Below are 11,479 nucleotides of genomic sequence, written 5' to 3'. Positions count from 1 at the left end.
AGGACACTCTTCGGCTGCTGGAAGGGGGAGGCAGGGAGTCATCGGAGGACGCTGAACTCCGTCGTCTCGGTATGGGTGAAGATTTGGGCTTGATTCCTTCCAGACCCAGTGACTCCTCATCCTCATCCCAGGGGCAGGATGCCGGCAAGCTCAGTAGGTTGGAGCTGGCCCCAGTGGGGCTGCATAGCTCTCCCACAGACTCCATCAGGCAGTGTGGCACAGAGTGAGAGGAACTCAGCCGGTCAGCCAGCAACTGACGTGCTGTGACTTAACTTATGGAATCAAGTTACATTTGACATTGTAGGGAAAAGCCAACTCTATATTTAGGGCAGAAACAACTTGACCCATGAAAAAATATGTTAGAGGCACGCTTCAAACAAAAAACACTGTTATACATAAATAGACACAGCAAATATACGTGTCAATGTTTTAAAGGAGATGATTAAAGGGATAGTTCACACAAAAGTTTAAATCCTGTCATCACTACTGATTTCTCACTTTACTCACCTTGATGTCATTTCAAAACTATTTTCTTGTAACATAAAGGAAGATATTAGAGGGTGAGTAAAAGATGACAGAATTTTGGGGTGATCTCTTTAATCATTTGTGCATATGCTAAATAGTTTCAGCATGTTTAAAAAGTACATGCTTGTTTTGTGTATATTTTAAAGGCTTGGATTTGTGGTCATTTCTAAATATATTTATAATTTCTCAATGTTTATACAAGCAATTTTCATTTAATAAAATAGAGTAATATTACACAAAATGATTTATTTATTACCAAACCCTTTTTTTGTAGTTTACTATCAGTAGTAAACTAAAACTTGGTCAATATTTGTAAGAGACTTGTATTTTGTAACAGAAAAAGGAAGCTTTGATAGCACATGAAAACCACAACTCTGTTTACTTAAAGCTACAGCTTTCAGAAAGCACAGGCTGTGCTGCTTTGAAATACCTTTATTAAACTACTTGGACACAAAAGATACAGTGGAGGAAAAGTGTAATCAACAAATTTCTGTCTTGCAAGCCACTTGAGATCCAACCAGAATTTTGCCACTAGACAAGCAAATATTCCAGTCTTTTGCCAAAGCTTTACTCTCTTTTACATTACCTCCATCTAGAGGCACATTGATGAATTTGTCCCTACTTCAAGATTGAAGGACAGATGTTCTCCCTATAATTCTTACCCTTTACCCCTTTACTGAACTTAGAATGAGTACACCAAGCCCTTTTCCATTCTATACTGTCATTTTGTGTTTTCAGTTTTCATGTGAAATACAGTGAAATGCATAAACTTAGCAGAATATAGTGTTTTATTAGAGAAGCATGCAAGGGTCTAAATAACATACTTGTAGCATGCTATGTTCTTTTATTGAATTTTCTTTTACCTTATGTATTTATTTACTTTGTGGAAGTTTTAGTGGTAATGTATGTTGTATAAACCAGAATGGACACCTTCTCTAAAATGGTTAGCAGTACAATAGCAAGAGGAAAAAGTGCTAGCATCACTTTATATTTGTACACTCTGACCCTTAATGGTCAAGCCTGTAATATGATGTGTTGGTGAAGAGCAGGATGAATGAAATCCCCGCTGAGTCAAATTGGTTTCTGCCCATAGATCCATCTGTTTTCTTTTAAATGATGATGAGTTACATTGAGACTTAATACCTAAAAACAAATCAAAACACAAAGTAAGCGTTAAATGTTTCACACTACATATCTATAAATGCAATAATTTAATTTGAGTTTTTAAACACATTCATCACCTGTAGTAACTGGGTTTGAAGGGGCCATATTTACTCAAGCCCATGTATTTGGCTTGTTCATCGGTGAGCTCAGTCAGGTGTGCGTCAAAGGTCTGCAGGTGCAGGCTTGCAACATACTCATCTGGTACACAAAATACTGAATCAGTTTGTGATGTCATTTTTATCCAAATATTATGTGGTATATTATGAAATATGGATGAACAATATTGAATTCTGGCCATCGTGTTGTTACCCAGTTTCTTGGGAAGAAGATAGACATTTTGCTTGTAACGGCCCTCAGGGGCAGTGAAGAGCTCGATCAATGCCAAAGCCTTCAAAAAGTATACAGAAAGCTAAACATGTAAACAAGAGGGAGACAACCTATGCATTCACTATCCACAGAACAATTTTAAACCCAACTATAGCCCAAGACTGGCATGCTTCCCATTTACGTTGTGTTGTACTAAATTCAAATGTTCTTTTAGATGTTTTATTGCTTTTATTGCTGGGCATTTTATTGCTATGCCCAGCTAATGTTTAGGCTAAGTAAAAGAAGAAGTAGCCTTTAGGCTACCAACTTAAAACCTCACTTAAATTAATGAATTAGCAAACTGCTTTTATACCTGTGTGGTGGCTGTGATGGAAAGCACGTATATGGGTACAGTGGAGGAGCTTAGATTAAGGACACGGCCCTAGAATCAAATGGAAAAACAGTAACTATGCCATTAACATTAATGACCAATATGCCATGAGGTTTGTAATGAGGAAATGTCGATTATAGTTTAACATGATTTACACAAGGACATGCTCTTAGATCCACTGCTTTGAAGCACAAATTGTTCCTAATATGCTGAAAAATAAGGTAAACATGTTTCTGTTTTATATTTTTAATAGTATTCTGTATTCTCTCACCTCTGCAAGGAGTACTATTCTCTTGCCATCAGGCCAAATAATGTGATCCACTTGCGCTCTCACATGCTGCCATACTAACTCTGGGGTTCTTAGACTGCTCTGAAAATTCAAAAGTTAACACAAATGACAAGAAATGCAACTAATTAAATTACAAGCATACAGTTGTCATCACTAATCGTGTTTTTATCGTGTCCTACAACCACTTACGACATCGATTTCTGTATTAGAGCGTCCCATGTTACAGACAACGCAGCCATTCTTCATTAGGTCCATGTGTTCCCTCACAACAATGTTTTTGTTACCTGTGCAGACAAAGGGTCAGTTGTCAAAGCAAACAGTGTAAGGTAATATTACAGCAAACACTTGTTTTATCATATTGCGCAACTTGCCTGTGCAGGTGATAACCATGTCCACTTGTCTGACGACATCACCTAGTTTGGCCAATCGAAAGCCATCCATGCTAGTTGAAATATAGTTGGTCAGGAGAGATACTGTGGAAAATATAACTCTCTTGATAGTTTCTTTCAAATAACTAATATCTTACCATGCTTGTAGAGCACAGATGGGGTCGATTTCAGTTACACACACCACAGATCCCATCGCTTTCAGAGCTGCAGAACAACCTTTTCCCACCTGTGGGCACCAATATTTACATTTACGCACACAAAACAGAGGCCAATGCTAAACTACTGCAGGTGATGGACACTGCTCTCAAGTGGCATATTGACAATAGAAACTATCATTTACTGGAATCAGGAGACGTACCTCTCCGTAACCACATACGGCCACCTGCTTTCCCCCAAACATGATATCAGCTGTCTTTTTCAGACTGAGAGAATAGGAACAAGACAGAAAGTAGGTTTAATCGTATAAATACTGTGAATTTAATGGAGAAACACTTGTATTGTTATCTTACCTATCCAGAATGGACTCCCTGCAGCAGTAGAAATTGTCAAACTTTTGTTTAGTGACCGAGTCATTCATATTTATGGCTGGCACACATAGTTTTCCAGATTTAGAGAGGTGATGAAGTCTGATAATTGTGATGCAAAAACATTTGCAAAGCTGTAAGTTTCATTGTAGAACACCCTAGTGTCAATTCAGTGTAATCATCTCTCCACAAATGTGACAAATAACCAGGAGTAGAAAGGGACCCAACCTGTGAATGCCAGTGATACTTTCTTCAACAATACCCTTGACTTTCTTGAAGAGGTGAGGATATTTCTTGTATATCCAATGTGTCATATCTCCTCCGTCATCGAGGATCTAAAAAAGAAAAGACCATTAATAAAGTTCTATTTACAGGTGAAAACACAAGATAAGAGATACTATTGATCCTTGAAGGGAAAGTGGTCCCATATCACTGAAGGCACTTGTACCATGTTTGGCTCCCAGCCCTCCACATTTACACAGCGATCAATACACCACCAGAAGTCATCCTCAGATTCTGCTTTCCATGCAAACACTGGAAAATCTGCCATGGAGAGCAGAGAGCAAGACGAGGGAGAACTCAAAGAAGGTAAATAATCACATGCAAAAAAAAAAGAATGACAGTTAGACTGAGAGTTTATTTTACCTTGCTCTGCTAAAGCAGCTGCCACTTCATCCTGAGTGGAGTAAATATTGCAGGCTGCCCACCTACACTGAGCCCCTAATACCATCAGAGTCTCAAACAGCACCTGTTTAAGGAAAAGTATATGTAAATATATATGCAAGTATAAATATATTAGCCATTACTCCAATCTTAAATGTCACAAGATCCTTCAGAAATCATTCTAATATGCTGATCTGGTGCTCAAGAAACCTTTATTATCAATGTTAGAAACAGCTGTGCTGCTTAATATTTTTATGGTAGCTTTGATCATTTTTTCTGGATTCTTTGATGAATAAAACAACGTTTATTTGAAATAGAAGCTTTTGTAACATTATAAATGTCTTAATGTTAATTTTGATCAATTTAATGTGTCCTTGCTTAATGAAGGTATACATTTCTTTCCAAAAGAAAAAAAAATCTTGCTTATCCCAAACAGTACAATAGTAGTTTGAGCAGTAGTTTAAATTTGTATTTATTACTTATATTTATCTATTTTTGCATTGTATAATCAGCTGAGGTTGGGGGAGATGGGAGGTGTTGGGGGTTTCATGTTTCTTTGGTGCTGTCGACCTTGTAAAACAGGTTTTGTTTCTGTGTGAATTTTTCTTTTTTCTTTTAGCATGATAGAGTATACATTTAAGATGCCGTGAAGGGATGACACTTACAGCTGTCTGGGCCGTGACGTGGGTGCATCCCACTATTTTAGCCCCTGCCAATGGTTTCTCTCCCTGGGCAGCTTTTCTCAAGGCCATTAGTGCAGTCATCTCTTTAATTAATAAGATTATGCAAAAATGTATTACATTTATTTTTGAATATTGTACAGTGCTTATGTGTTTTAAACCATACTGTACGCCTACCATCCTCGGCAAGTTCTATCTCTCTGCGGCCAAAATCTGCCAGTTTGATGTTTTTGATGCAGAAGTCCCTTCTCCCTTTAGAGTTAATCTGTTGCATGTCTCGAGGAGAGACCTCATCTTCTGGATTTTCTGCATCTGAACCCACTGAAAAACGAGAAAGTAGATTGCGATGAAAATAAAAAGAACTACCAAAAATATAAATTTTCCAGTTTGAGGGAATTTGTGTGGCATCTACCTGAGCTGTTGCTGTCTGTGGAGGAATGAGAAATAGAGTGGGACAGGGAGCGGCGTCCCGTCTTTGTTAATCGACTGTCGAATTCTCGTGTCTGCTCAGGATACTGGATTTGCTAAGGACAAAAAACAATTATATTTGTTTGTATATTTAATATAAAATCTATTTAAAATGCCTCAAATATGTATTTTTTTATAAAAATGCATTTTATATAATTTTGTATGCAGTATTCGATTTATACAAATGCATTACTACCAAAACATTTTAATTTCTTAGTACAGTTGTCAACCTTTCATCTAATTACAAATCTTGATATTTGATTGCGAATGTATCCATTTCCTGCAGAAAACCAAAATCTTAAAGTAATTTCTCAAAATAATAGAATAATTATAACCTCTTTATTCTAAAAGTATGGTAGAAATGTTAATATATTGTTAGGACACAATACACAGAAACATATGCATTTCAGATACAGGATACTAAGAGACCAAATATGAAGTAACTTTCACTTGCTCACTAACACACAATTAACAAACAAATAATGAAAGAACTTGAAATTAAACACGGCATCATAATTATGTGTTTGTTAGAATTAGCACTAGTAGTCCCATTGTCTTATCTGCCAACAAAAATGCGATAATATTTAAAAGTGCTGATACTGCTTAACTATATTAGCAAGTAATGAATAAAAATTAACTTGAGCACTAGGTAATATACAGTAAATCTTTTCACAGTCTACTCTAGGATGAGAAATTACATTTGTATTGTCCTATTCAATAAACCAATCATATAACACAACTCAGGACAAAATGACTAAATTAATCAATATAAATTTCTACAATCACAAAAAACCCACAAAAAGTCTTATGACCTAGTTCTAAGAAAAAGCAACTTCTCTGTAAATACCTTGATGTTAAAAGATAACACAGCATCTTTTGATTCCCTGTTTTTAGGGTGACTAACCAGGCTGTAGACTTTCCTCATGGTGTCTGATCCTCTTGAGAAATGCGTAGAATAACTCCCACGTAAGCATTTAAAGGCTGAACCACAACAGTAATTGTCATGCCATGATGTTAAATGAGCAGGCTAGAGAACCACAGGTCCACTGTCAGATGAAATCCTACACTGTGAGACCAAAGCCTGTACAATAAATTCAGAGCTCTCTGTCCGCTTATGTGATTCAACAATGATTAAAGTCTGTGAGGTCACAAAAGTTCCCACAAGTCATTTATTAATTCTGTCCCAGTGCCACTGAGCTTCTACCTGTAAGAGCACTTGTTCAGCCTGTGTCTCTGTTAATGATGATCAAGAACAGGTTATTTGGTTACACTTCATTTAGCAGGCATGTTGTAACCAAAATTACTTGCTGTTTTCTTACTAAAGGGACAGTCCTTTGGAGCTACCTGGGGTCAAGTGCCTTGTTCAAGGGCAAAATGGAGGCAAGGCAACTCAATGCTTATGCTTTCCAGGGTTTAAACCCAGCACATTTAATTTACCAAACCAGAAACTCTGTTTACCCCAACCACATTGTGGTATAAAGAAGTCAGCTTGCTTCTCACAGAGACCCCTTGGCACAACCTGGGGTCAAGTGTTTAAGGACACAATGGAGGTAAGGAAACTCAATGGCTCTCAGATTCTAGGCTTTTTGGCGTTTAAACCCATGCCACGCATTTAGGTTACTACACCCAGATATGTACCCTTATCTCACCTTGTAAAAAAACAACCAGTTCGCTTCTCGTCTCCTTGACACAACCTATGGAGAAGTGCTCAATGACAAAATGGAAGTAAGGGAATTCAACAGGATTCAGATTCATGGGTCTCCCTTTCCAAAGTCTGACCTTAGGATTTCTATGAACTCCAATGACCAGCACAGTCAAGTCAAGTAAAGTCACCTTTATTTATATAGCGCTTTTAACAATGTAAATTGTGTCAAAGCAACTGCACAATATCCAAAAAAAAAAAAAAAAAGGAAATAGTGTGTCAAAAGTGTAAAATGGAAGAAAAAAAAAATTGCAATCAGGTCGACGATATCGCTGGAAATGAATTGTCAGCACAGACATTTAACCCTTTCCAAATCTGGTGTAAAACAGGACATTGACAGTTCTGTTGCTTTAGAGACTTTCCCATTGAAGTAACTGGGGATCAAGCACTTTGTTCAGGTCAGAATCCTGGTAAAGAACCTAAACAACATTCATATTCATGGGTCTCCATTTCCAAGGTTTGACCTCAGCACTTCTATGAATTCCAATGAAAAGAAAATGAATTGAACCCTTCCAGAATCTGTTATAAAACATGAAATTGACAGCTCTGATGCTTTAGGGACATTCCTGTTAAAGCAAACTGTGATCGAGCACTTTGTTCAAGGACAAACTGGTGGTAAAGAACCTACACAGCTCCCAGATTCATGGGTCTCTGCATCATGTCCAGCACAGACGTTTAACCCCTTCTGAATTTAGTATAAAACAAGAAAATGGACAGTCCTGTTGCTAACAGGAAATTCTCATCAAAGCAACTAATTAAGTGCCTTGTTCAAAGACAAAATTGTTAAGACGCTGAACAACTAAGATTCACAGTTCTCCCTTTCCAAGGTTTGACCTCAGGACTTCTATGACCTCCAATGAAAAGAAAATGAATTTAACCCTTCCAGAATCTGGTATAAAACATGAAATTGACAGCTCTATCTCTATAGGGACATTCCTGTTGAGAAAAACAAGGGATCAAGTACATTGTTCAAGGACAAATGGTGGTAAAGAACCCAAATAACTCAGTAATCACAGTAATATTACAAATATGGGAGACTTATAGAATTAGTTCATTGTATTTACATTTAGTCTGTTTTTACATTATAATGCACAACACTAAACAATACTTTAATATCCATTGTATTAATTCAGCTTCAGTAGCACTTACTCTTTTTGTTCTTGGTGCTTCACTGACAACTGACAAATTTTCATCGAACACTTCCTCGTTGTTCTGCATTTTTGTGAGCACAGGTCGCCGGTTGGTTGCTGATTCCAGCATTCTCAGTAACTTGGAGCTAATTGTTGGTGGTTGTGAGGAATCTCCATTTCCAGCTGTTTCCAGAGCAGAAGAAATTGCAGCTTCGTTGTTATGGCTACTATCTTTCATGCTATTATTGTCTTCTATTGGTGGAGTTGCAGACCGAATCCCTGGTTTGCTGTTGAGACTGCTGTCCATTTTAATGTCTTCTAGTTGAGTGTTGAAGTTACAGACAGTTTCTCTTTTGAACAGATGAGGGTCTTAAAGGTGTATAAACATTGCCTTCATGTTAACCTGTTACCCTGCGCCCCTATTTTTGAGCATTTTGTAAAAAACGATATAACCAAATAAAAATGTCTGTAGCTCTTGAACCCTAAGGTCTATATTTAAAAATCTGGTGTTGTTTGAAACTAGACACTTGATCCTTTGTTACTCTAGAGTCATAATAACTCAAAATTAGTATAGCAATAGAGTAAAACAAGGTAAAATATACATGAAATTGACTCGCGATATGTTTTAATGAAGCTCACTAAGGGAAAAATGGATGAGACTTTCATGCCAAAGGCCTGAAAACACCATAAAGATAAAGCTGAACATCTGACCATGTTTTGATTCAAATTTGAGGATGATACTCCCAAAAATGTAGTTTCTGTAAGCTTTTATTTAAAAAAAATCTAGGCGTCCTTTCAAAAAAGCCATTTGGAGACCCCAAATAGACACTTTGTAAACAAATGTCCAAATGAGTCAAAACTACATAATACATATATGTATATCAATTCAGAACTGCTCTGCCCACCAAAACACACAATAAAAAACTATTTCTGAACAGCATTTGTAGTGCTGACTCATTTAGTCATTTGGTTAGTCTACAAATGGCATTTTTGAAAAAAAACGCCTAAATATTTCCTGAAATAAAATATGAAATAATAAATTTTTTATAGGTAAAGACTTACAGAAAGTACATCTTTATGGTATTTCATTTCAAGAAAAGCTTTGGAAAAGTCATTTGGATATTTTATTTCAAGAAAAGTCTAGGAATCCTTTCAAAAATGCTATTTAGAGACTCCATAAGACACTGCATACTACATATGTATATCAATTCAGAACTGCTCTACCAATGAAACCACAAAAAAACACAAAACTATTTCAGAATTTGAACATAACTAAACAGTCTTTATTCTGAACAATTCCAATAATGAAAACAGTGAACCAAAACAGATTTGATCATTTTTGAACTAGTGAAAACACAAAACATGCAAAATACATTGTTTTTACAACATTTGTATTTTTTATTTATTTTATATGGTGAATATTATGAATATTACTATTTTACTAATATAGTAATAGATTACTATTACTAATATTACTAAATAATAATAAAAAAAAACTATTTACAGTATTTACAGTGGAGGAAGACGCTCTAGCAGCCACTAAAATGGTTTTTTTTCTGACCATCTGGATTCACCAGACCTCTGAAAAGACAGGGAAGAGTGAGAGAAAAAGAGTGAGAAAGTGTGTAAGCAAAACAAATCAAACTTGCAACACTGTTTACATTTTGTACACACACACACGCGCGCACGCACACACACACAATAACCGGGACATACCCACAAACAAACACACCCACCCACCCACACGAACAAAACTCATGTAATCCCCTCATATTATCCCTCTCCGTTGTCATTTTTAGAATCTAAAACAGCTAACATGAAACAAAAGCTGCAAATACATGATAAAGACACATAAACATTCAAGAGGAGGGTGGAGACACTTACGTGCTAATGCTATCCACGCTTCCCAGCGATCTCAGCGCGTATTCGGCTACTAAATTAGCCATTTTTCTCCCCACGTCCTCCAAAACACCACCAAACGCCACAGAAACACTTCTCAAGTCGAAGATCCACGATGGAGAGATTCAGATGTGAGCTTTGGACAACATCTGTTCGCTGATAGCCAGTCTGTGTAGCGCCGCGACGCCATTATGTGTACGCTTCATGCGTAACCCGAGAGCGCACGAAAACACACGGACAATACGCCGAGCTATTCTCTAAACAATCTTACGTAAACTATTCAAACTGTCAATCACTGTAAACGTTCTTGTGGTTGGCTAACACTTCCATCCATCAAAACTGTGCTGGCGAAGCATTGGCTGGCTTCAAACACCCCTATTGTGATGTGTCCGGATTGACACCTCGCTGACCCATTCACGGACGCGCTTACTGTCCCGGGTTATAACAGCTCCTGCGATTGAAGGAGAGAGACGAGGGAGGGCTATTCTTACTCGGAAGAGACGATTCTGCTGGAAATAGATGGCGTTTCAAAGCTGGAATACGAATTATAATCGATATTTATTGGAAAATGGACGCTATCGATAACTATAACTCGAATCGCTTATGTAAACAAAGGAGGATCTATCGTGTTTTCCCCTATTTTTTCGTTGTTTTGGATTAAAAAGTGGATGCATTTTGAAGAGTGGACCCTTCTCTTGAAATGTATGCTGGTGTGTCTTGGAATAGTCTGAGCTGACCAGCGCTATTGGCGATCAAACATGAGTACTGCGGTTCGCTTTGTTCATTTTAAATGGCCGGTCTTTCAGCATTTCTGTTAACCCTTTCCTCTCTGGTGTATTGATTTCAAAAACAAGCTCACATCGTTAATCTTGAGTGTTTTAGCTTTCAAATGATATATAGTTAATGATAATTGATTGAATATTGTTCTAAAACAAAGGTAATAAAAAGTCCGACCACGCCCGACCACGCCCTTCCGGCCCGCCCGCGGGCCGATGCGGGTTAACAGGTTAACTGCTTGTGGAAACAGTGTGAATGGCATGGAGGTAGATTGGGGGGTTATTTTGAACTTCTTTTTATCAAAATGTGTTGCTGTTTATATTAAATATTAAGCAGAACAACTGTTTTTAATATTGGTAATAATAGGAAATGTTTCTTGAGCAGCAAATCAGCATATTAGGACGATTTCTGAAGGATCATGTGACACTGAAGACTGGAATAATGGTTGCAGAAGATTCAGCTTTGCCATCACAAGAATAAATTACATTTTATAATTGGACTTTGGGTTAATTGGGACTTTTTTCCTAATAATCTCAATGGCAAAAGTATCCTAATTTATCTGAATTCACCCA

The 11,479-nt window shown here is 37.2% G+C and overlaps 1 protein-coding gene across 5 annotated transcripts; it reads right to left on the bottom strand.

Annotated features, from left to right (window-relative positions):
• Positions 1–917: 917 nt before the first annotated feature.
• LOC306867095 (putative adenosylhomocysteinase 3) lies at positions 918–8,553 on the bottom strand (the record flags this gene model as incomplete). Of its 5 annotated transcripts, none has more annotated exons than XM_079412604.1 (17): positions 8,251–8,553; positions 5,344–5,455; positions 5,109–5,252; positions 4,917–5,017; positions 4,234–4,336; positions 4,037–4,131; positions 3,817–3,923; positions 3,574–3,690; positions 3,423–3,486; positions 3,202–3,290; positions 3,047–3,117; positions 2,865–2,959; positions 2,658–2,756; positions 2,369–2,437; positions 1,999–2,077; positions 1,767–1,887; positions 918–1,668 (listed from the first exon to the last, which is right to left on the bottom strand). In XM_079412604.1, exons 1-17 carry the CDS (start codon positions 8,536–8,538, stop codon positions 1,662–1,664), a joined length of 1,761 nt encoding a protein of 586 aa, XP_079268730.1. In that variant the 5' UTR covers positions 8,539–8,553. The 5 variants fall into 5 exon arrangements, with proteins under 5 accessions (XP_079268730.1, XP_079268733.1, XP_079268731.1 ...); XM_079412607.1 differs by lacking the exon at positions 8,251–8,553 and adding an exon at positions 6,304–6,653; XM_079412605.1 differs by lacking the exon at positions 8,251–8,553 and adding an exon at positions 6,247–6,650.
• Between the last annotated feature and the right edge of the window lie 2,926 nt (positions 8,554–11,479).

This window comes from Barbus barbus (genome assembly GCF_936440315.1).
Source record: "Barbus barbus genome assembly, chromosome: 48".
Lineage (NCBI taxonomy): Eukaryota > Metazoa > Chordata > Actinopteri > Cypriniformes > Cyprinidae > Barbus > Barbus barbus.
Note: the sequence above shows the minus strand (reverse complement) of the source record. Positions and strands in the feature narration are given on the sequence as shown.